Source organism: Bos javanicus, chromosome 3, assembly GCF_032452875.1.
Source record: "Bos javanicus breed banteng chromosome 3, ARS-OSU_banteng_1.0, whole genome shotgun sequence".
Lineage (NCBI taxonomy): Eukaryota > Metazoa > Chordata > Mammalia > Artiodactyla > Bovidae > Bos > Bos javanicus.
This window is the reverse complement of record NC_083870.1, coordinates 117092885-117118622: the sequence shown is the minus strand read 5'-3', so window position 1 is coordinate 117118622 and position 25738 is coordinate 117092885. Positions and strand designations below refer to the sequence as shown.

Here is a 25738-nt window from a genome sequence, read left to right as displayed (position 1 = left end):
AGACTCTCTCCGAGGTGGCTGTTGGGGGGGCTGGTTGAGTGCCTCTGTCGCCCACTGGGAGACTGGGGTGACTTTGCTGTCCAGGCAAGGGGCAGGTGGAGGCTTCCTCAGCTCTCACCATCAGGGCTCCATCTTTTCAGGAATCTGAACTCACTGTTGGTGCCTTGGTCCCCTCTGGGGTTCCCTAAAGGAGCTGCCAGGGTCAGAGGAGGAGAAGGAATTTGGTGTTTGGGCAGCAGGCCCGGTGGATAAGGCAGGGCCCCTGGGGCCACGAGCTGGCCTGCGTTGCCCAGATGTGTGGTGTGTGCCAAGCCCGGAGGCCCTGGGGCCTGTTTCCCGGCGGGGAGGGTGGGGCCCCGGTCCTCTCGCCCAGGATGCAAAGTGTTCCCTCATAGTCACCAGTCTACTCTGGGGACCTGTGTCAGGGGCTACTGTGTGCGGTGGGCTCCCTGGGAGGGCTCAGTGGAGTCCTGGGGGCTGTAAACAGAGATTGCATTTCACAGCCAGCCCGAGGAGTGAGTTGAGAGGCTGGTCTGGACCCCAAGAACAAACTGCTCTAGACACAGGGGAGTGTCCTCCACCCAGTGGGGACTCGGAGGAGCTGGCCCTTGCCAGCTGCTTCTCTTGCTGAACACAGCTAACTCCGAACGAGAACCACTGGGTCCCACAGCTGCAAGGGTGCTTGGACCCCAAAGGGAGAGACAGTTCTCACTTGGGGATCCCCCATCTCTGTAACTTCAAAAGACTGAACAGAAATGACTTTAAAATCAGGTATTTTTTTGGTTCCTAAGCAAAATGTTATTGAAAACCAGCTGATTGTTGGATGCTATTGGAACTCCTGAGCTCTTTAGGTGGGCTAAAGAGAAAGGAAGAGATTCATGGTCGGGAGCGCTGAGGTGTGGTTCCCTGGCTTTAAAGATGTTCTCGGGCTCCGAGATGCTCAGTTACTTGCAGAGGCCATGGCACCAGTAGGTGGCTCAGAGGGCAGTCCAGTCTTTACCATTTCAGGAAGGCAGACAGTCCAACTGTGGAGGTCCCCGAACTAGCTTGCATCGCGATTTGAAACGTGCCATTTGATTCTGTTCTCCCAGAAGAGAATGCCCTCCTGTCATATTCTATGAAAAGTGATGGGGGAATTGGTGTATGCTCCCCAGGGTTCTCCCAGCTAACAGGGAAAGGAGTGCCAGGCGAGAGAGATGGTCCCCAGAACAGACCTGGGCTTTGCAACCAGAGCAGCTGAGCAGGCTTCCTGCATTCAGGCCACCTCTGGGGACGGGGCCCAGAGGGATGGGACCTGCATTCTGCTCCGTTCCTGCGTGGGCTTTGCTGAGGGTGAAGGCAGAGGGGTGGGAAGGTGTGGGGTGTTTGTAGGAATTCAAGATCTAGGAATGATCATGTGGTCTCGAGCTCTTCTTTGTTGAGGCAAGGGTTTTCCATTACCATAAGCTGTATTTTTTTTTTTTTTCTTTCTCCACTCACGGCAGTGAGAAAATCATTAAGAAGATCCTGGGTGGAGAGGAGGCTTGGGGAAGAGTCTCATCACAGGGTGGTGAGGGTGGCTCTTCTTTTTCCAGTGGGGTAAATGGAGGGTGTTGCCACCCCCAACTTCCTGGGAGGTGGCCAGGGGAAACCTCTAGAATGTTCGCTCTTGGCCCCGGCTCTTCCAGCACTTGGGAGGGTGTGTGCCCCTCCCCACCATGCTTGTGGCCCTTAGCGGGTGGGATATATGGTGAATATCCAAACTGGGGCTCTTCAGGATGCTTTCGATAAAGCCAGACAAGCGTCTTTCTGAAGAGGAATTGTTCTTATCTCTGCACCTCCCTTCATTTTCAAAGTGTTGAGGATTCACTGCTTCTCATTCTCTCATCCTAAGTGCCATCTGTGATTCTGTACCTTAGAACCTAATACATCACTGATGATAAAGTAGAAAGAAACCCCCTCTGTTCAATGGACAATTGATGATGGGTTTGTGGCTCCAAGGAGGCTCCCCATCTGACTTTGATTTTAAAGCCAGCTTGAAATCAGACCTCCTGCCTTTTGAGAGTTAGCAGAGTTTCGCCCTGGAGGCTTCATCCATGCCCTCACTCAACTGGTTAAAGTGGTCTTTGTCATTATCCAGTTTTATGTGAAATTCCACATTTAGGATTTAAAATCCACTGGGAGGTCCTGAATTCGTGGGAGGCTGTCTTGCCCGCATGCTAATCACTTTAGGCAAACGTTTCACTTGAAAAGCAGTCCCTGTCAGTTTCCTTTTTGGAAGGACCCGGGGATCTGTTATCTCCTGGGGAAGAATCTTGGGCGGGTTCCCATCTGAAGGGGACTTTCTGTCCCAGCAGCCTTTCCACCAAAACCTACAGGAGCAAACTTCTCACTGTGTCTTTGCTGTGGACAGCAGGCTGTAACACCCACACCACTGCTACGTGAATAGCTGAAGACCCGAGGAGCGACCCGGCATTTAAAAAATCCCATTAGCAGCTCTCACTAAGGAAAGGAACGCTCACAAATGATTCAGGTTTTCAAGCAGGGAAGCTTAAAAAAGCTCCTGCTTCTTCAGACAGTCTTGGGCTGTCTTTATCCACTTTTCTAGATATGGATTCTCTCTTTCCAAACATCTGGGAGATGATCCTACCCTTTTAAGAAAAAAAACACTCTTTGTCCCCTCTGAACCAGGGGTGATGACCGTCTGAAATTCAGGGAGCACCCACAGCACCCCGGTTTACAAAGAGGAGTTCTTCTGGGGAATTTAAAAACGTAATTTTAATACCTTTTGGCCTCATCTGTCTGTTTCGGGAAGGACATGAAAAGGCGAATCAGTGTCTTCCTCCTGGGAAAGCTTTTCCTGAACGTGCATTCTGCTTTCTGTCCTCTAGAGGGCGACGCATCCCTCTGAGCCCTGCGCGGTGCAGGGAGTCTGGGGGTCACAGGCAATCTGTTGAGGTACATCTCAGCAGAGCTCGTTGGGTCACTTTGGGACCCACCTAGAGACTGTTTCCATACCTAGTTTAAAAAAAATGTGACTAATATCTGAAGTAAATGTACGGTTAAGATTTTACTATTTTCTTTTGAGGTGAACAGCTGCTTGCGGTGAAGCAGGCTGTATTCTAAAGTACCTTCATCCAGGGGCGTTAACCAAGTAAGAACTTTTAGAGGAAACATGTTACTGGTATCTACTGAGAAAGAAAGTTTAAATTAACACGACGGTGTTTCAGAACCCAGTCTGCTGTACCCGGGTAGGATCTTTGAATTTTAGAAATAGAAGGGATGTTAAGACGGAACTAACCCAGTAACTCCCAAACTTTGGCCCATGTGTCTCATATTTCTTTAAGCTTAATAAACCCCATTGTGCTCCAGGGCGGGGAACTCTGGGGTGGGAGGAGGGGACAAAAATGACTAAGACTCCGGCCCTGCCCTCGCCTTAGGGCACATTATTGACTTGGCAGGCTATGGACTTCCGTTTGGCTACTTGAAATATCCCCAAATTACTACCTTAGTGGGTGTTCTGCCCACACCCTTGACACCTCAGATGAAGAAATGGAACCCAGAGGGGTGAATGGCTTGTCTGAGGTCCCAAGAGTATTAGTTGCTCAGTTGTGTCCGACTCTTTGCGACCCCATGGGCTGCAGCCCGCCAGGCTCCTCCGTCTGTGGGATGCTCCAGGCCAGAATACTGGAGTGGGTTGCCATTCACTTCTCTAGGGCATCTTCCCGGTCTAGGTCCCAAAGCAGAATCAGCATTTCCTGGACATGCCCGTGTGCTCTCACAGGTGGGTGTTGAGGACCAGGAATATAGAGAGAGAATATATCTTCAGGAGTGCATTTTGGAGTACCATGAGAAGAAAGGTGCTTTTTTTGGCCATCGGCCAATCTTTTATAGAGTATCATATTTTATTTAGCAGAGAGGTAATTGTTGTTTCAAAAAAAAATCTGGAAAGAAAAAAAAAAGGCAGAAAAATAGGGCAAGTATGAAAAGTTCTGCCAAGCCCTCTCCCGAAGGCTGTTAGTCTTTCGTTGGGGCCTGGCTGCGTTTCATATCGTGTGATCCTGCTGTTCTCCTGAATTTTAAGATGTTTCATCAAGTACAGAGAAACATCTGCAAGGTAGGTGTGGCTAGGGAAACGTGTGAAAGAAGTGCTTCTGTCCAGTCCCCCTGGTTCGGCCCATATCTTTGGTTTTCACGGACCCAGGGCATCGAGAATCGGCCACTGGAAGGGAGAGCTTGTGCACTGATTTAATCTCAAATGCAGAGCTGAACAGCAGCTGGAGATGACTCAGGTCTCAAGAGAAGCCATTCCAGGAAATGGGTTTTCTCTTCTGCAATCCTCATCAGTTGATTCAGCAGCCCAGAGCCAGCTCAGCTAAGCCCACAGACATCCCCCAGCCAGCACTTGGTGGGCTCTCTGTTTCTCACGGGGGCAGAAGGAAACCCACCAGTGGTCAGAGCCTAGGGCGACAGACGGAAAAGCAGCCGCAGGACCACTGCTGGTTAGAGCATCGGGAGTAGGCCTCATTCTGCACATAAAGCTGGGGCGGCTGGGAGAGATGAACTGACCTTTACTGACTGAGACGGGAATGCAGTAGATTTTTTCCAGGCTATTGTATTAAATCCACAGTGATATTTTATCAGCTGCTTAAATTTAATTAAAAAGAACTATTTAATTATCTGGACTTGGACATGAATCAAATTAGAAAACAAACAAAACTGGTTAAGATTCCCTTACCATCTGAGGACATTTTAGCCGCTTTGTTTGAACAGTTCTACAATGGAACCCCATGGTTTGGAGAGGCCAGTGGGCCATAGTCCCTGGCCAGGGCAGGCAGGGAGGATATACCGGCACCTGCCCTGGAGCCGACAGCACCGTGTGTCACGTGGCAGGAGTGGAACGGGATGTTCATGCAATTCCTTTTGAAGCGTCTTCTAAGGCATTCTCTTCTCTTATGTTAAATCTGAACTAGTCTCTGCCTAATGCTTATCACTAGCAAGAAAAACCTCACATTTAAAAGGGTAGAAACTTATTTACGTGTGCATCGTGGTGTCTAGTTTTTCCAACCACAGCAAATGCGGAACTTTCTGCTTCGTGTTTATTATCTTGGACCCTAACATATGTCTTTAAATACATTTCTGAATATCTGGGTGGTTAATCTGGAGGTTCTTCAAGGTGCCTTTATAGGGAGAGAAGGAAGGTAGCCCCAGATGGTGCTTGGCAGAGCCTCATGGGACCTCGTTCTGGGAGGAGGTTACCTGTGAGGGCACAGTCCCACCTTTCCTTTCTGGATTGCTCTATTCCAATGTATGAGCTGCTGAACAGACTTTTTTTCCTTTTAACAGATAGGCACTTAAAAATTGAAGTATACTGTTGATTTACATGTTGTGTTTCAGGTATACAGCAAAGTGATTCAGTTATACATACATGTTCTTTTTCAGATTCTTTTCCATTATGTTATTACAAAATACTGAATATAGTTCCCTGAGCATGCATGCTCAGACACTCAGTCGTGTCTGACTCTTAGAGCAACCCTGTAGACTGTAGTCCACCTGATTCCACTGTCCAAGGGATTTTCCAGGCAAGAATACTGGAGTGGGTTGCCATTTTCTCCTAAAATAGTTCCCTGTGTTATACAGTAAATCCTTTATCTATTTTATATGTGGTGGTGTGTATCTGTTCATCTTAAAACTCCTAATTTGTGCTTTTCTTCCTTGGTAACCATAAGTTTGTTTTCTATGTCTGTGAGTCTGTTTTGTAAATAAGTTCATTTGTATCATTTTTTAAGATTCCACATATAAGTGATATCATATGTTATTCGTCCTTCTCTGCCTGACTTACTTCACTTAATATGATAATCTTCAGGTCCATTCATGTTGCTGCAGATGACATGATTTCATTCTTTTTTATGACTGAGTAATATTCCATTGGGCATATATACCACATCTTTATCCATTTATCTGTCAATGGACAGATAAAAGTCTACAGATAATAAACGCTGGAGAGGATGTGGAGAAAGGGGGAGCCTCCTACACTGTTGGGAATATAAATTGGTGCGGCCACTATGGAGAACAGCATGGAGTTTCCTTAAAAAGTTAAGAATAGGTCTACCATATGATCCAGCAATTCCATTCCTGGTGTATATCTGGAAAAGACAAAAACTCTAAATTGAAAAGATACACGTACCCCAGTGTTCATAGCAGCACTGTTTACAGTGGCTAAGACGTGAACAGACATTGTTTTACATGACATTACCAGGGAGATCCAGAGGTCTTGAATCTGATACTCAGTGTCTGACAAGGAGCCCAGGCTGACACTCAAGATTAGAAGAGTTAAGTTTTGCTATCACAGGACACACCTTCAGAGCCTGGGTCAAGGAGATGATTGCTTACAGATGTGTATGCGTGGCTAAGATTTTCTTCTGTAGCACAGTTTCATGGAATGGAAATGTGAGATTCAAATTGTAAAATAAATGGTACAAAAGAAGCTTTTGATGCATTTCTTTGGAGGGGGTCTTCTTACAGTTGTTCCAAATTGCTTGCTTTTGAAGTTTCCCCCAAAGCTCTTTCAGTAGCAATAATATGTTAAATTCCCATGTCCTCCCTCCCTAACTGGAGGATCTAATAAATCCTCTTTTAGCTTCCTCTCTGGGACAAGAATTTTCCCCAAGATTCAGAGAATAAAGAGAAGAAGAAAGAGAAGAAGGACAAGAAAGAGAGAGAACTAGGGTGCTACAAGCTGGAGACCCCTGGGGTTTAGAGAAATGTGGCTTTTCATCTCACAGCAGATGGCAGGGCTCTCTGGCTGTGGTCTTCCACTATTCCTACAGCTCCCACGTAAAATGGGACAGTCAGGAGTTAACAGAGTGCTAGAACTTGATAGGAGGCCCAGCCTGGTTTTAAAAAGCAGTGCTTGGACAAGACTAAATAAATGACTTCAAATTGGGAGCTCTGGATACATTTAAGTCTTTGTTGGAAAATGATTTCCTTGTGTGCATGTGTGTGTCTCTTTCTTAAAAAAGATTTCCAGACATGGAAAATGAAAAAGCTTTTGAGTAGACTTAATGAAAATTAATTTCATGAAATTGCAAAATAGCTTGGGAATGTCATTGGACTCTGAATGCAATTTTGAGTTGAAGGGCCATGGAGGGTAATCTTCATAATGAGAGGTGTCTTTATAAGTTTCAAGTGAACAGCTATGAAAAGGAAAAAGGCATCTCAAATTCTTTGTAGAATGAGACCAGTTAAAAAAAAAAAAAAAAGACTTACTAATGCTCAATAGAAAGAGAAAATTGAATGAAGTCCTATGATTGGATCTATTGCCTTTAGGACATAGAATCTATGGCACAAAGCTGCATAACACCCCATCCAACCCAAGGGTCTCAGACAGCCAATTCTGACTTTTTCATATTTGAGAGAACAGCAGCAGACAAATGAATTCTGTTGATACAGAATCTGTGGTTTGTCACCACCAAAGAAATTAGGTCTGTTCCCACCCCTGCCAAAGAAAAGACATGGGGAGTTTCCTTGAGATTGGGGCCAAGTCTGGCACAGCCTCTTGGCATTTCCTGCCTTTGGGCTTTGGAAACGCAAACCTTCCTTAGGATTCTGGTTCAATCTTGTTTTTAAGTGGCAATGGACAAAACACTTAGTCTCACCTGGGTTCAGTTTCCCAGCTATAAAATGAAGGAAAACATGTCCATTGGACTGTGGGAGGAGGGCATGGGATCCCACCTCTGAGACAAGGGCTTAGCAAATATGACTTGTGCCCTCCTGCCTCTGTTTCTTGGGCGTGGGAGGGAGGGTAAAAGGACAATGAAGGGCAGGGAGTGGCTGCCTTGTTCCTCCTTATTAAAATGGGCAAGCTGGGTGATCATTTGGGGAGATGATGTTTAACATCTTTTAATAATCTAAATGAAAAAAAAAAAGTCTCCAAGATGGGTTGCCAAGAACTTCAGTTTTTAAAAGTGGGATGCCAAGACATGATAAACAATAGGAGAGATTTAACTGCAAACAAAAACATGAACAAATATTCAACAGCTGGGCTGGGCATGCTTGAGCCACATGACTGGCTCCTAAGCACTGCAGCAGGACGAATGTGGGGGAGCTGAAGGCATTCTTCCCACCTGGGAATTCAGCTCAGCGCAACATGTGAGCTCATTAATCATCCATGGAGCCTGGAGTCCTTACCGTCCGGCAGACGTATCTTCTGTCTTTTGCTGTCAGGGCTGGAAGAGCATCTCCCCCCTGCCCTCTCCTCTCCTCCCCTACGTGTCTTCCCCTCTCTTTCCCTTTCTTCAACATCTGGGTAGATTTTAGGGAAGGCAACTCAACCACACTGTACGTATTTTTCATTTCTTTATGTCCCAATGAGAAGCACTTCATTTAGAAGTCTCCTCGACTAGAGTTTAAGATCTCCGAGATAAAAATCTTTACATATATTTTTCAATCAATTTAAAGCTCATTTTCCCTAGAGAATAAAGTAAGTGCTAATTAATGCCTCAGAAGATTCCCTGGTGGCTCAGAGGTAATAATCTGCCTGCCAGTGCAGGAGATGTGAATTCAATCCCTGGGAAGATTCCCTAGGGAAGAAAATGGCAACCCACTCCAGTATTCTTGCTGGGATAATCCCAGGGACAGAGGAGCCTGGCAGGCCACATATAGTCCAAGGGGTCTCAGAGTTGCACAGGACTTAGCAACTAAACAACAACAACAAATCAGACTGGACAATTATTTTAGAATTTGTCCACAGAGACCCCACCATTGTTTAAGATATGGCAGAATACATGGGTTCCACGAAGTTAGATCTGATCCTGCTGTAAGATATAGGTCCATGGAATTCTCCAGGCCAGAATACCAGAGTGGGTGGCCTTTCCCTTCTCCAGGGGACCTTCCCAACCCACAGATCAAACCCAGGTCTCCTGTATTGCAGACAGATTCTTTACCAGCTGAGCCACAAGGGAAGCCCAAGATATAGGTAGGGATGGTAAGAACAAGCAAAACCAGCAAAAACCACTCAACGCCCAGTTCACCCATGCTCTCTGTCAAGACTGTCTGCAGAGACGCCTGAAGCTGGCCCCATCCCACACCCAGCAGTGGCTGAACAGGTCTTGTCTCATATCCTATTTTTTCTTCATGGATTACACTGTCCAGTGCTTTGCAATGAGGTCCTATACTATTTTCATGCCCTCATTCCAAAACAAAAATACTACTTAAAATCCTGCATCTTGAACTGGACCTCCCAGAAGAGTTGCATCAGATCTTTTTCTTGAAGCAGTGGTGCTTAAACTTCAGGGGGCATTAGAAGAGATGTGGCTAGAATCACAGGTGAGCATGGACCCTGCCCCCCGAGACCCCCACATACACAGAGAATCACAGGTGAGCACGGACCGTGCCCCCCGAGACACCCACATACACAGAGAATCACAGGTGAGCACGGACCGTGCCCCCCGAGACCCCCCCAGACACAGGTATGATGTGGTACACATTTGCGGGAGGTTCACAAGTCCTTTGAAATCTGTGGATCCATATTAAAAAAAAAGATTCTTGACCTATTAGAATATTACAAGTTGTCTTCGAAAGCACAGGCTATATTTCTAGAAAGAATCCAGTAAAATGTAAATAATGTAGGTGCACAAGTTTCCCATAAAATAGTTTTCTAGTAGGATGATTGTTGCTGATAAATAAACCCAATGTTCAATTTTAATGGAAAGAATCAGGAATAGCAGATGTACCGCGTACTTTTACATTGCTCTAAAGAAAGAAAGGTATGGCCGGATGGAAAGGTCTGGAAGATTCCCAGGGTTGAGGGCCCTGGGGCAGTGCTGGGACAGCGGCTTGGTGGGCCATCCATAGTGTAGAAAGCAGAGCGACCAGCCGTGCGCGGGTTTCTACGCCGCCTGTGGGGATTGCCCTGAGCACTGAGCAGGACTTGATTACGACTTGGGGACCCTGTGGAACAAAAGCTCCGGATGCTGGGGAAATCCCTTCTTATATCATACAGATCCCTGTCTAACACGTGTCAACTATTTGAAACCAAGAAGACTGGGCCGTATTTCTGGAATGTTACCATTATCCCCACTGGGTGTCACTTCACTGTGGAAAGAAATATGTGCTCTTGATGGCTGGCCTTCTGATCATCTTCAGAACAACTTTTTCTTCTCACTGTTAACACATTTCCAAAAAAACAGTTGTATTGACGGGAGGTTTTGTATTAGCACTGGTGTTGTGTCTTCAAGCTCCTAGAATTTGAATCACAGGGTAAATGTGTCTTATCACAGGTGATATTTTTGGTCAACTTCCCTGGGACATCCAAAGCAACTGCAGGACTTGGAATCCATTCTCTTGTTTACGGTTTTGTCTTTTTCCATCCCACCAGTTTGGCAGGCTGGACTGGCCTGGGGCCCTCACTCGGCTCTTGCTATTCTTCACAGCTGGCCCCGCTCCTCCCTCTGGGCCTGACCTCAGGAAAACCACGAGGCTGAGCCCGCTGCATCCACAACCTTGAGTGACAGCCCCAGCAAGGGGCTCTGCTCTCCTTGGCCCTCTGTGCTGTCTTGCTACGAGGCCCATCTAGACACCAGTACCCTGCCAAGGCCACGTCTCTAGCCAGACAGACCTTCCTCTGCTGTCATTAGTTCCATTGCTCTAGAATGCAAACATGAGAACCTGAGACCATCCTTAACATTGTCTTCATCAGCAGTAAGGGACAATGGGATTCCTGAATTATGTATACAATGGACAACCACCAATGGAATCACCCAGTCCACAGCATGTCCATGGCAAGAGGAAAGTCAAGGTAGGAAGATCAAGCAGGTGCAAACGCTTAGGCCTTAAGTGGAGTGGATTTCATAGCTCTGATGACACTATTAACAGTTGGGACAGAAATAACTTTTGTTCCAGGTCTCAGTGTTTATATCAGATTCTTTTTCACTTTCCTGAGATTCAAGTCCTCTTCCCCCAGACTTAACGTTTTGCTGGCAAACACTTCGTTTCTTCTTCCTTTCCAATTGTTTTCTAGTGCCCAGGAAATGTTATGTTATTTAATTATAGGGGCACATACATATGCTTTGAAAAGATGTGTAGTCGTATTGTTTTCTTATTTTAGAGAAAACTTAGCTCTTAAAGATTGGTGGTGGTGGTTTGGTCGCTAAGTTGTGTCTGACTCTTGTGATCCCGTGGACTGCAGCCCACCAGATTCCTCTGTCCATGGGATTTCCCAGGGAAGAACACTGGAATGAGTTGCCATTTCCTTCTCCAGGGGACCCTCCCATCCACGGATCGCACTCGCGCCTCCTGCACTGGCAGTGCAGTCTTCACTGAACCACCAGGGAAGCCCATTGTAAAGACCATCACATCCCAAAAAGGAGATGCCACATTTTCACCATTCCTGTTAAATTGGTGGCTACATTATAGGTGTACAGTTCTGTTCAGTCCTCAGTCCTGTCTGACTCTTTGTGACCCCATGGTCTGCAGCACGCCAGGCTTCCCTGTCCATCACCAACTCCCGGAGCATACTCAAACTCATGTCCATTGAGTTGGTGATGCCATCCAACCATCTCATCTTCTGTTGTCCCCTTCTCCTCCCACCTTCAGTCTTTTCTAGCATCAGGGTCTTTTCAAATGAGTTGGTTCTTTGCATTAGGTGGCCAAAGTACTGGAGTCTCAGGTTCAGCATCAGTCCTTCCAGTGAATATTCAGAACTGATCTCCTTCAGAATGGACTGGTTGGATCTCCTTGCAGTCCAAGGGACTATCAAGAGTCTTCTCCAACACCACAGCCCAAAAGCATCAATTCTTCGGCACTCAGCCTTCTTTATGGTCCAACTCTCACATCCATACACAACTACTGGAAAAACCATAGCTTTGACTAGACAGACCTTTGTTGGCAAAGTAATGTCTCTGCTTTTTAATATGTTGTCTAAGTTGGTCATAGCTTTTCTTCCAAGGAGCAAGTGTCTTTTAATTTCATGGCTGAAGTCACCATCTGCAGTGATTTTGGAGTCCCCCCAAAATAAAGTCTCTCACTGCTTCCATTATTTCCCCATCTATTTGCCATGAAATGATGGGACCAGATACCATGATCTTAGTTTTCTGAATGTCGAGTTTTAAGCCAGCTTTTTCCCTCTCCTCTTTCACTTTCATGAAGAGGCTCTTTAGTTCTTATTCACTTCCTGCCATAAGGGTGGTGTCATCTGCATATCTGAGGATATTTGTCCCTGCAATCTTGATTCCAGCTTGTGTTTATTCCAGCCCAGCATTTTGCATGATGTATTTTGCATATAAGTTAAATAAGCAGGGTGACAATATACAGGCTTCACGTACTCCTTTTCCAGTCTGTTGTTTCATGTCCAGTTCTGTTGCTTTTTGACCTGCATACAGATTTCTCAGGAGACAGGTAAGGTAGTCTGGTATTCCCACCTCTTTAAGAATTTTCCAAAGTTTGTTGTGATCCACACAGTCAAAGGCTTTGGCGTAGTTAATAAAGCAGATATTTTTCTGGAACTCTCTTGCTTTTTCGATGATCCAACAGATGTTGGCAACTTGATCTCTGGTTCCTCTGCCTTTTCTAAATCCAGCTTGAACATCTGGAAGTTCACGGTTCACTTACTGTTGAAGCCTGTCTTGGAGAATTTTGAGCATTACTTTGCTAGCGTGTGGGATGAGTGCAATTGTGTGGCAGTTTGAGCATTCTTTGGCATTGCCTTTCTTTGGGACTGGAATGAAAACTGACCTTTTCCAGTCCTGTGGCCACTGCTGAGTTTTTCCAAATTTGCTGTCATATTGAGGGCAGCACTTTCACAGCATCCTCTTTTAGGATTTGAGATAGTTCACCTGGCATTCCATCACCTCCACTAACTTTGTTTGCAGTGATGCTTCCTAAGGCCCACTTGACTTCACACTCCAGGATGTCTGGCTCTAGGTGAGTGATCACACCATCGTGATTATCTGGGTCATGAAGATCTTTTTTGTATAGTTCTTCTATATATTCTTGCCACTTCTTCTTACTATCTTCTGCTTCTGTTAGGTCCATACCATTTCTGCCCTTTATTGAGCCCATCTTTGCATGAAATGTTCCCTTGGTATCTTTAATTTTCTTGAAGAGATCTCTAGTCTTTCCCATTCTGTTGTTTTCCTCTGTTTCTTTGCACTGATCACTGAGGAAGGCTTTCTTATTTCTCCTTGCTATTCTTTGGAAATCTGCATTCAAATGGGTATATCTTTCCTTTTCTCTTTTGCCTTTAGCTTCTTTTCTTTTCTCAAGCTATTTGTAAGGCCTCCTCAGACAACCAACCATTTTGCCTTTTTGCATTTCTTTTCTTGGGGATGATCTTGATCACCGCCTCCTGTACAGTGTCACAAACCTCCGTCCATAGTTCTCAAGCACTCTGTCTATCAGATCTAATCCCTTGCATCTGTTTGTCACTTCCACTGTATAATCGTAAGAGATTTGATTTAGGTCATACCTGAATGGTCTAGTGGTTTTCCCTACTTTCTTCAATTTAAGTCTGAATTTGGCATTAAGGAGTTCATGATCTGAGCCACATTCAGCTCCCGGTCTTGTTTTTGCTGACTGTATAGAGCTTCTCCATCTTCGCCTGCAAAGAATATAATCAGCCTGATTTCAGTATTGGCCATCTGGTGATGTCCATGTGTAGAGTCTTCTCTTGTGTTGTTGGAAGAGGGTGTTTGCTATGACCAGTGCGTTCTCTTGGCAAAACTCTGTTAGGTGTACAGAATTACCCATAGTTTTTAAAACCACAGGTAACTTCTGTTTTTTTTTTAGGAATTGTAGTAAAACATTCATGATGTGAATTTTGCAATCTTAATTCTTTTTAAGTGAACAGTACATTCGTGTTATCTATATGTATCTTGTTTACAACTGATCTCTAGAACTTTTTCATCTTGCCAAACTGACACTCTTTACCCATTAGACAATAATTCCCCATTCCCCTCTCCCACCCTCTAGTAACCACCATTCCATCTCTGTTTCTCATTTCTTGATTATTTCAGATACTGCACGTCAGTGGAATCTATTGGTGACTGACTCGTTTTTGGCATCATGTCCTCAAAGTTCACTCATGTTGTAGCATGTGACAAAGCTTCTTCCTTTTATCTAAGGCTGAATACTATTTCTTTATATATACATGCCACATTTCTCTATTCATCCATTTACTGATGGGCGCTTCTTTTATTCTGTTTCTACCCTGTGACTAGATGGCACAGTGGTAAAGAGTCCACCTGCCAGTGCAGGAGATGCAAGAGATATAGGTTCGATTCCTGGGTTGGGAATATCCCCTGGAGGAGGAAATGACAACCCATTTCCAGTATTCTTGCCTGGGAAATTCCGTGGACAAAGGAGCCTGGCGGGCTACAGACCAGGGGATCTCAAAGAGTCAAATATGACTGAGTATGCACACATGGCTGTTTCCATCTGCTGGCTATTGTAAATAACGCTGCGTTAAACTTGGGTGTGAACATATCTCTTCAAAATCTTATTTTCAGTTATTTTGGATACACATTCTGGGTACAGAAGTAGGACTTATGGGTTATATGGTAACTGTACTTTTAACTTTTTGAGGAACCTCCATATAATTTTCTGTAGTGGCTGCAACATTTTGCATTCACACTGACAGTGCCTAAGAGTTCCAGTACTTCTACATTCTCATCAACACTTGTTTACTATCCTTTTTATAGTGGCCACTGCAATGGGTGTGAGATAATATCTCACTGTGGTTTTGATTTTCATTTCTCTGATGCTGAGTATTTTTTCACATTCTCATTGGCCATTTGTATGTCTTCTTTGGAGAAATGTCTATTCAAGTCCTTTATTTTTAAATTAGAGTTTGTTGTTATCATTATAAAGTTGTGGGTGCTCTTTATGTATTCTTGATGTGAACCCCTTATCAGTTATATGGTTTGCAAACATCTTCTCCCATTCTGTAGGTTGCCTATTCACTCTGTTGATTGTTTCCTTTGCTGTGTAAAAGTTTTAAAGTTTGATATAGTACCATTTGGTCTTCTCTCATTTGGGCTTTCCTGGTGGCTCAGTGGTTAAGAATCACCTGCAGTATAGGAGATGTGGGTTTGATCCCTGCGTCAGGAAGGTCCCCTGGAGAAGGAAATGGCAACCCTTGTTCCCAGTACTCTTGCCTGGGAAATCCCATGGGCAGAGGAGCCTGGTGGGCTACAGTCCAGGGGCTGCAAAGAGCCAGTCATGATTTGGTGACTAAGCAACAATATAGAACCATTTGTCCGTCCTTGCTCTTGCTGTCTGTGCTTGTGGTATCATATGGAGAAAATCATTACCAAATTCAATTGTATGAAGATTTTTCTCCTATATTTTCTTCTAAAAGTTTAATAGTCTCAGGTCTTACATTTAGATTTTTAATCCACTTTGAGTTAGTTCTTTGTAAGTGGTGTGAAGTAAGGATCCAGCTTCCTTTTTTGTTGTTGTTGCATGTGGATGTACAGTTTTCCCAGCATCATGTGTTGAAGACACTGTCCCAGGCTCCTCCTCTCCCCTCCAGGCTGCTTCGTGGCCTTGGGCAGGGTTCTCTGTGCTGTGCAGTGGGTCCCTGTTGGTTGTTCATTTTGAGCATAGCCATGTGCACCTGTCCATCCCCAACTCCTTTATAAGAGTTTTGGTTTGGTTGGTATTTGTTTGCAGTTTGAACATATCTACTTGGAAGAATGAAAAAAAAACATAACCAATAATTTTGATTGGCACACCCCTCTGCTCTAATGCCACTACCCAAGCCTCTGACCAGGGAACCCCTGACAAGACTGGGTAGGGGTAAGAAGAGTCATTGACTCACATGCACAGATGCAGCAAGGACCAGCTCCGGAATCTGTGGGCTTGGTGCAAAGTGAACATGAAGGGTCTTTGCCCTGAAGTTATTAAGACTTTTAAGCAACACCAAACCATTACACCAAGCATGGGTTCCTGTGAGACTGCACAGGTCAGATATCCATGACCTAAGAAAGAGTCAGGGGAAACCAGAGCCCTGGATCAAGGGGAAGAGAAAAGAGGTGACGTCTTGCAAGGGCACCTAAGTGGAGAAGACCTAGGCCTGTTCTTTGGAGGGCTGTAAGGAAAAGCTTAGCCCCTCAAGCTGAGCTCACTGGAGACTGGAGGGTGATGAAGCTGACCTGAAGGTGTCTTGTGGGTGGGGGTGCAGTCAGGTGTGGGGTGGGAAGAAGGTGGTGTTTGCTTGAAGGGAAAAGGGAGGGTGTCACAGGCTACTGGGCCCATCCAGACATGAGCCTGGCTGGCTGGATGGCAAGTTTGCAGGAAGACTACGCTACAAGGCTGTCAGCCCTCAGGACCGGCTTCAGTCTTGCTAATTCAGTATCTCTGGACATGCTCCGCTCTGCGACTAGAACTGGGCACACAGCAGGTTTTTATTGGAGGAAAAGTGGTAAATAGTAACGGAGAATAAAGGCAAGATTCGAAACGGTCCCAGCTGCTGTGGTTGTGTTTTTGCGCACACTGGGATTCGAACAAAGCCCGTTCTCTCCATGAAGTGGAGCTTCCTGGTGGGATTCCTGTAGATGTGACTGACAGGCTGGGCATCACCGACCTCCCCTTTGTGCCTCTGGGTGCCCTTCCTCCGCACCCTTTGTCATTCTGCCACATGCTTCATGAGACGCTATGGTTACCTGCCTTAACTTGAGAGAAAAAAGGTTGAACTGCAGAGTTTTTTAGCTATGGCCAAAGTCCTACAGTCACTAGATTCAGAGACTCCATGTCTCTGTTTAGCTGAAACTATTTTTCATCCAAGGGATAAATCCTTGATTCACTCGTCAGTAACTGGACAGTCAAAACCTGATGGCTCTCATCTCCCGCTTTCTCTCGTAGGTTCTCACGTGGCGCTTAGACACAATCAAAATGAGGAAGCATCGGCATTTGCCCTTAGTGGCCATTCTTTGCCTCTTTTTCTCAGGCTTCTCCTTCACTCGTGGTCAACAACAGCCAGGTAAGATCCAGAATCACCTCTTCATTTTATTAAGAGGGACAGTGTTCTCTGTTTTAGATCTCAGACATCGTGAGCTGGAGACACAGCTTAGATAGGCTTGAAGACAGAGCCAAGCCATTGATTACAGGGTGTTCATTTATTTTACAGACTTTCTCATCTCCTCTTTATCCAAGTGTGAGAGAGAGACTTTTTTTAACTGAAACTTGGGTTTGCTGTCTTGGCGGTGGGTTGCAAGTGGTTTGTTTTTACATTGGGTGTGAGCAGAAAGTTTGTATTGAAAATATTTTACCATCGGAAGAGCTTTTCCACATTTCTGGCACTGGTTAGTGTCCCAGCACATAAATCCTGGAGAAGACAGTGATTAGAGTGAAAATTAAATTCTCTGAAAAAAAATACGAAGATAAATACTAGTCTTTCTCTCTCATTCTGGACACAGAAAGACATTTTTTATTTAGAATCATAAAATCTTTAAAAAATCAGTTTCCTGAAACTGTGTAAAAATAGATCCTACCTAATCTTATTAAGAACTTGCAGAGTTTTGGGAAAATGAGGAATGGTGCATTTATTATAAGCTTGGAAGGTTTCACTTGGGTCCCTCTCCTTGTCTTGATGGGGTTCTTCCTCCAGATCTGGTAGTTCTTAGCAGGGAGGTGAGGACCACCCCCAATGCCAGGGGAACATGGGTTGGGGCATCAGGTCAGCCCCAGGTAAGTAGAGTCCAGGAGTCTGCCGTGCCTAGCCAGCCTGGCCCAGGACAGGAGGGCACTCCCTAGCCACTCACAGCCTGGAACCTGGAGCCTCCTGCTCCTACTTTTGAGAGACCTGGATTCATCTTTGAAAGGGGTGAATACTGTTCAACATCTCAGAGGGCTTAGATGGCTCTGAAACAAGACTTCTTCACTTAAGATGTATTCATGACATTTACCTTTCTTGCAAATTACCCAAAGCATGGGAGACTAGTTCAGGTAAAGAGTAGTATGTTTCAGTATTCCATTTTGCCAAGGCCCCAGACTGAAGAATGAACTTCTAAGGTGATGTTTGGTTATCTGGAGTAGGATATCCTTCCTGTCTGATCAGGTGGGTCTTGGGGTTCAAACTGCCACAAAGAATCATCTAGAGGTAAAGGACACCCCAGGGAATGTTTGTCCCCACACTGGTTCATGTGTGGCAGTCATCGTATATGGAACTTGGGCCAGTGACGGCACCAGCAGCTGCTGAGTCCATGTGTCCAGGTCCCTGTGTCTCAGGTAAGTCAGTGTCCCCACCTGCCTCACACGTGAGGCGTAAATTAATTCAGTCACAGCACCGTAGAAACTGAGTGAGCTGAGGAAGGCTTTGCACTGATGGGAGGTCATTTCTTGAACAAGAGAAACATCTAAACCAATGTCTTCTTTTAAAGATGTCAAAAATGGTGCCGCTGCCGATATAATATTTCTAGTGGATTCCTCTTGGAGCATTGGCAAGGAACATTTCCAACTTGTTCGAGAGTTTCTATATGATGTTATAGAATCTTTAGCAGTGGGAGACAATGATTTCCGTTTTGCTCTGGTCCAGTTCAACGGCAACCCACATACCGAGTTCCTGTTCAATACGTATCGTTCTAAACAAGAAGTCCTCTCCCATGTTTCCAACATGTCTTATATTGGGGGCAGCAATCAGACTGGAAAAGGATTAGCATACGTAATGCAGAACCACCTCACTGAGGCTGCCGGAAGCCGGGCCAGTGACGGAGTCCCTCAGGTTATCGTAGTGTTAACCCATGGACACTCGGAGGACGGCCTTGCTCTGCCCTCAGCGGAACTTAAGTCTGCTGATGTTAACGTGTTTGCAATTGGAGTTGAGGATGCAGATGAAGCAGCCTTAAAAGAAATAGCAAGTGAACCGCTCAATATGCATGTTTTCAACCTAGAGAATTATACCTCACTTCATGACATAGTAGGAAACTTAGTGGCCTGTGTGCGTTCATCCATGGCTCCAGAAAGGGCTGGAGGCACAGAGATCCCCAAAGACATCACAGGTAATGGCAACGCCACCAACCTGCTGCCTGCCTCGCTCTTCTTCTGGAGATAAGCTTGGCAACCGCTGGCATTAAGGCAATCCTCTTGCTAAAAGGCGGTGGGGTGGATTAGGGAAGAGATGCCTGTTCACAGGCCTAAAAACAAAGGTTTGAGTATTCTCTGTCGTCCCCTTCCAAAATAGAGCATTTACTCCCTCCAAGATGAGTTTTGCCTTTGAAACAATTAATATTCCAACTCCAAAAAATACACATCCTGATATTATGACCCCACAGGCAGTGCTTCTTGGACAAAAAGCCTCAGCATGGCTGGGCAGGACTTTGACAAAAGTCCCTCCATTTGTTCCTGGGAAAGAGTCCATTTCCTTTAAAGAAAGCTCAGGGTCTGAAACAGCTCAAGGGAGAGGGGAAGCGGGCATCCACTTCTGGGTCCAGTGAAGCAACACACAGAGCTCCTCTCTTTGACGCTACAGAATTTATTTCAAAGACTTGATGGACTCAGAATTGTGAGAAGCCTTAGAGATTTGTTGTTTAGTTGCTCAGTTGTGTCTGACTCTTTGCGACCCCGTGGACTGCAGCATGCCAGGCTTTCCTGTCCTTCATTATCTCCTGGTGTTTGCTCAAACTCATGTCCATTGAGTCGGTGATGCCACCCAACCATCTCACCCTCTGTTGTCCCCTTAGCCTCCTGCCCTCAATCTTTCCCAGCATCAGGGTCTTTTCCAGTGAGTCGGCTCTTGGAAGCCTTAGAGATGATCCAGTCCCAATCTATTTTGAAGGAATTGAGTCCAGGAGCTGAAGTCACTTATGTGTTGGCTCTGGATGGGGTTTTCTCACTTCTCCTCCTCACTGACACCATCGTTGTACCCACAGAGATGCTTCTGATTCCAGTGGTTCTTGTCAGTGTCCTGATGATGCAAGGACTTTGGATGTGTGTTCATGTCCAGTGACATGCAGAGAACTAACTGTCTGGCAAGTTACTTAACCAGTCACCTGCATTAGCTTTCTTGCCAGTGACTCATAGGGAAGGAATTCCACGTAAATTTCACACGTGTTGCAACACTGCGATTTTGACCAATACCCAGGGCTAGGTTTCCTCATCAGCAACAGGCAGGGTGGAGGGAATTCTAGGAGAATGGGCAGAAAGTTAGGCTGCAACCAAGGGCCCCTTAACTGAGATGAGCTCCAGAAGGAGAGATGTGCATCCCCCAGGATGAAGGGAAAGGAGAAGAAAGGGGTTGTGTAGCTAAGATATTGAAGTGGAAAGGGAAGAAGCTGGGAGAGCTCAGCTTGAGCTGGCATCAGTCATTTCAATAAGAGATGACAAAGCGGGAGACACAGTGGTGTTTGGGAGTGTGGAGTAAGCTGAGCTAATTTTGTCCCAGAAGTTGTGCATAAGATGGTTTCCCCAGGGGTTACCTGTGATGTCAGCTTTGACAGGGGTGGAAGGACTCATGGCGCTACCAGTGGGTCTACTTCTAAGAGAGGAGTGAGGGACAGTCTGGATAATTTGCATTAAACCTGAAGATCATTCCCTACTTCAAATGATGTGTCTCACCTCTGCATCGTGACACTCGTGTCAATTCTGCCAGATTATAGGGAAAGGAGGTGGGACTCCGCGAGCACCCCAAACCAAACACTGCAGGTTACAAGGAGATTACAAGATGGCAAGTCTAATGACCTTCTGCATTCGCTACAATGTCCTCAGCATCAGTAATTCACTAATCATTGCATTTCTGAATTCAACTCATCCATGTCAAAATCAATGAAGAGGATTAGGAGCGAAATGGAACATCTTCTCTTTATTGATGTTTTGGCCAATTCAGGATAATGGATGGATGAGTTTGCCTTTATGTTTAACCATTATATAAATGGATAAACAATTAGATTACCACATTAATGCAAAATAAGCCTTGATATCAATATAGTCTCTTTCCACACAGATGACAAAACCTTTGTTTTTATGCCAAGAAAGCATCTCTGTCTTCTAGTGCCCAAGCCACTAGCAGCTCCAGGGTGGAATATTAATCCATTTATATTGTCTTTCTAATTAACTTCACTCTGCAATTTCTCTTGTATCATGTTCCACTGCGTGTTCCACAGCAGAAAAAAAAATTCCTTTCTTAGAGTTTTTGGAAAAGGTAGTCAGGAAGCCATTATGGAGATAGCTAATAAGTTAGGGCCATTCTTTTCCATTTTCTATTCACTAGGTAACTTTCCCCCACCAACATACATATGATCATCACTGTTCTTAATGAACTCTACTCAAGCAAGCCCTGAAAGTTGTGCTTTTAAAAATCTCTTTTATAAATGGACAAAGATATAAAAGCTTATACTATAACAAAAGCTAAAAAGGTGACCTACATTCAGTGAGGACGAATTTTCTTTTCTTTACAAAACAAAGATTTAGAAAACTAGCAAAACCTATCTGCGATTTTGTGTTTGCATAGGAAATACAAATATGATCTTTTATATTTTTTCTTGAAAAAAGGAGCATCCCACTAGCTAAAGAAGGCATTGTGTCCACACCCGTGTGCTCAAGAAAAGTGTTTCCAACAATGTTGAAAGCACCTTCAATTTTTCCATGGATGTTTCGAAACTTTTCCATAGAAAATGCCACTGAGGGTGTGATACTAATACATGAGCCTTAAAAGCAGAAAACCAGACAGTTTCATATGTTAAGTGTTAGAGAGATCTGACTCCTCTTAGAGTTAATATTGGTCCCTGGTGTGCCCTGCTGTACACAAGAACCCGTGAACGTGTGTCTGTCTGAGGCTTCGGCTCTCCTGGATAACAGCATGCCCTGTGTGTGTCCCATCACGTGCGTAAGAGAACAACGTTGTTTTTTCAGTGATGACAAATTATCCAACATTTTTCTATGACCTGCTGCTGTTCAGCTTTTTAGAAGACAACGCTCAAGGGTTTTCCCTCAGTGTTTGTTTATCTTATTTATTCTACTGTGAACTGCAATCAAAAAGGAAGTATTAATAAGGAATGAGTCATCTTGCAATTTAGGGGTCATTTTTCTTCTATTGATCTTAGGCTCAGAGTTAGTCCTTCCTGAAAAGGTCTTGCTTTGGTAATTAAGGGGTAAATCTTCCTTTGTCCCTCAGGGTTATTGGCTTAGGTCCGGGCAGTGTTGAGGAATTTTGTGGTATGGTTTGTGGAGGCTGGAACTCCTGGGACAAAGTGAGCCATCACTATAGTCTGCAGTGTAATTCACACTGCTGGAGCCACATCCTCCCAAAGGTCCCTCGGGAACCTTGTGGTTCCACCAAAAAGTAAAATGCTCTGGAATTCTTAGCAAAGGCTAAGTTAGTATCTTATACGATCTTACAAGATATTTCCACACTAGTATCTTTCCCTATGCAAGGAATTCCTCTGCAAAATTGTTGTTAGGGGTTTTATGCCTGTAAGCAGAGAAAAAGACCAGTTCTCATTCCAGTAATCCTAATTCCAGCCATTCCTGGTTCAGTTTACCCAAGCAGAAAGCCTGGACAAGAACATCTCATGAGACAAGAGTTGCATTTTGTTTCCATTTGGAAATAAAAGGAATTTTGTTAGTACCAGGAAGAATTAATTTTACATATAAAATGTTCACTGTCATTACAAATATCAGAATGAATGAGTTTACATATAATACAATTATACTCCAAATATAGCTTCTTAAAATCCAAACTATAAATACTGTCTATGCTTACATAAAATCTCTGCCTATTCCTAACACACACTTAAGTTATTAAAAAAACACTTGCTACAATAATTTTGCTTTTCCTATGGTTTAAATCAGGCTGATTTAAACGTTCCAGCTGAGGCTTTGAAATATTCCACCCAGGTTGGTAGTTTATTGATTGCAATTCCTTGCTCAGTGCTTCTGTGAAACCCCCATTCTCAGTCACAGAATGGACGTTTCATGTTTGCCATCGTGAGGAGAAAAGAGGTCTCGGTCAGCCTTTTTATGTCCATTTGTCCAAGCCCAGAGCTGATTCTAACTCTGGGTTGCCCAGATCCCCATGGTCCTGTCAGGCACTTGGTCTATGCTAGGTCTAGGGTGTCATAAAAATAAGGTTGGATAATTATGTCATGACTGGTTTCATATCACTCTGCTTAACATTGTTCTGCATTTTGTGATTGAATATAGAGGCAAAGGCAAAAATCAATGAAGAAAACATTCATCCCAACCCCAGGTCTGCATTTGAGTTTTACACAATGAAAACATTATTTGAGAAAAAAATTAACCCAAACGTATCGAATATTTTTGAATAAAAACTGGGGATGTAGTTCTTTTCATATTTCCAAAGTGGAAGGTCCATAGCCATTTTGGTTTCTAAAGAAAAGCAAAGCATAAACAATGGTTGCTCGAGGAATCAAGTATTTAACATACTGGGACAATGAGTCACCGAAGCCTAAATCTGGGATTCTGTTTTGTGCTGTGGATTTATTTGGACAAAGAAAATTCTTGTGATCATTTGAGGATTATAACAGAAATGTCCTGAAATTCAAAATCATCTTTCGACCTTTGTTACTGTAGTCCTTTATTTTCTCCTGTAGGTCAGGTAAGACACAGTTCTGTGCATCTATGGTTCCCTCCAAATTCAGTAGAAAATTTCAGAATATACCCAAGACTTCTCCCAGAAAAGTAAACATGATCTTTTGAAATTTAACTACAAAGATGGTGCAGAGGAAACTTTGCTATTAAATAAATGCCCCTACTGAACACCATCATTTCTGTTAAGAAGCTGCCTCTTATCCATTCAGAATGCAGAACTAAAAGAGAATTTCACGTTCCTTAATCAACATGTGTTTGTTTGTCCATATTTCGTGTTTCTTATTGGTTTCTCAAGAAACATGTCAGAACACCGAACGATGCATGTGATCACTTGTTCTAATGCTTTCACATTTTTTGCATTTCTCTCTTTTAAAGCACAAGACTCTGCTGACATTATTTTCCTTATTGATGGATCAAACAACACCGGAAGTGTCAATTTCGCAGTCATTCTCGACTTCCTTGTAAATCTCCTTGAGAGACTGTCAATTGGAACTCAGCAGATCCGAGTGGGGGTGGTGCAGTATAGCGATGAGCCCAGAACCATGTTCTCCTTGAACAGCTACTCCACCAAGGCTCAGGTTCTGGATGCAGTGAAGGCCCTGGGGTTCATTGGTGGAGAGCTGGCCAATGTTGGCCTTGCCCTGGATTTTGTGGTGGAGAATCACTTCACCCGGGCGGGGGGCAGCCGAGCAGAGGAAGGGGTTCCCCAGGTGCTGGTCCTCATAAGTGCTGGGCCTTCTAGTGATGAGATCCGAGACGGGGTCGTAGCACTGAAGCAGGCTAGCGTTTTCTCGTTTGGCCTCGGAGCCCAGGCCGCCTCCAAGGCAGAGCTTCAGCACATAGCTACCAATGACAACCTGGTGTTTACTGTCCCGGAATTCCGTAGCCTTGGGGACGTCCAGGAACAATTACTGCCGTACATTGTTGGCGTGGCCCAAAGGCACATTGTCTTGCAACCGCCAACCATTGTCACCCAAGGTACGTATGCTTTTCTCACCATCTGTGTGGTAGTGGGTGTTCTGTGTGTGGTTCTGTAGGAGTCAGGCTGGTGCCTTGCTGAATGATTCGCCTCAGGAGAACCTGTAAGTACCTATGGTCCAGTCCTTCCTAGATGAGCTAGCTCTTGGATGTGGTGTCTGGGATGGTTGTCGTGTTCCAGAAAACCCCCAAAGATCTGTGAGTGCATGGAAAGCTCTTGGTGGAACACAAGTTGTCAAGAAAGTGTGCTTTCATGGCTAATTCAACAAACCTGTTACTTTGAGGTTATTCAACACCATCATTCATTCATTCATTCATTTCAGTCGCTCAGTTGTGTCCAACTCTTTGCGACCCCGTGGCGACATCGTTATACCATCTACTTATCAAGAGCTTCCCAGGTGGCTCAGTGGTAAAGAATCCATCTGTCCAGTGCAGGAGACAGGGGAAAGACAGGTTCAATCCCTGGGTGGGAAAGATCCCTGGGAGGAGGAAATGACAACCCTCTCCAGTAGTCTTGTTTATTTAAATGAAACAAGAATTCCATGGAGAATTCCATGCAAAGAGGAGCCTGGCGGGCTACAGTTCATGAGGTTGCAAAGTGTCAAATACGACTGCGCGACTGAGCACACACACGCAGGAGTGATCTACTCTATTGCACTCGTCTGAAAAATGGATCTCAGTGGATCATTGCGATTATGAGAAAGTTACTGCAGGATAACAGGGTTGAGCGCTGAAAGTCAGACTGTTAGACTGTGCTGGCTTCTGAGAACTGTCTCCCCAGAGTCACTTTAGTGACGGGTAGCAGCAGTGGCACTTCTGGAAGTAAGAAATAACAAAGCTCTCACTTGGGGGTCTTTATGGAACTTTTTTTCCCCTCCTCTTGTTGAACTGAAGAGGAATTCTGTTGATGGAGAGATTCTACACTGAGATGGTGGGCCTTTGGCAAAAATGTCCGATTGGAGTCATATAACAAAATACATTTCACAAATGTGGGAGGGGGGAGGTATATTTCAAAATTTAAGTAAGAACCCAGTGGCTCTTGATGCAGTGGCAGGTAAAAGTCTGACGGACTCAGGTGCACCAGCTCCCTCCACTGGTAACCTCACCTGTCTCAGAGACTGTATTGCCAGTGGTATTAGGCATATTGTTGGGTGGGGTAAATTAAGATTTGGTGCAAAATTACATCCTGAAAATTCTCTTGATATTTCCAGACACCTGTCTGACTGAAATACAGTATGTT

The 25738-nt window shown here is 44.7% G+C and overlaps 1 protein-coding gene across 3 annotated transcripts in view; it reads left to right on the top strand.

Moving 5' to 3' along the window:
• The first annotated feature begins 16839 nt into the window (after positions 1–16839).
• Positions 16840–25738, top strand: part of COL6A3 (collagen type VI alpha 3 chain) — a 73247-nt gene continuing 64348 nt past the window's right edge. The window contains exons 1-3 of one of the 3 annotated variants that reach the window (XM_061412717.1): positions 16840–16957; positions 18357–18974; positions 23896–24498. In XM_061412717.1, coding sequence (XP_061268701.1) covers positions 16870–16957; positions 18357–18974; positions 23896–24498 — 1309 coding nt within the window. In that variant the 5' untranslated portion in view covers positions 16840–16869. The remainder of the gene's footprint in view (positions 16958–18356; positions 18975–23895; positions 24499–25738) is intronic. The other 2 variants (XM_061412718.1, XM_061412719.1) reach the window with 2 other exon arrangements.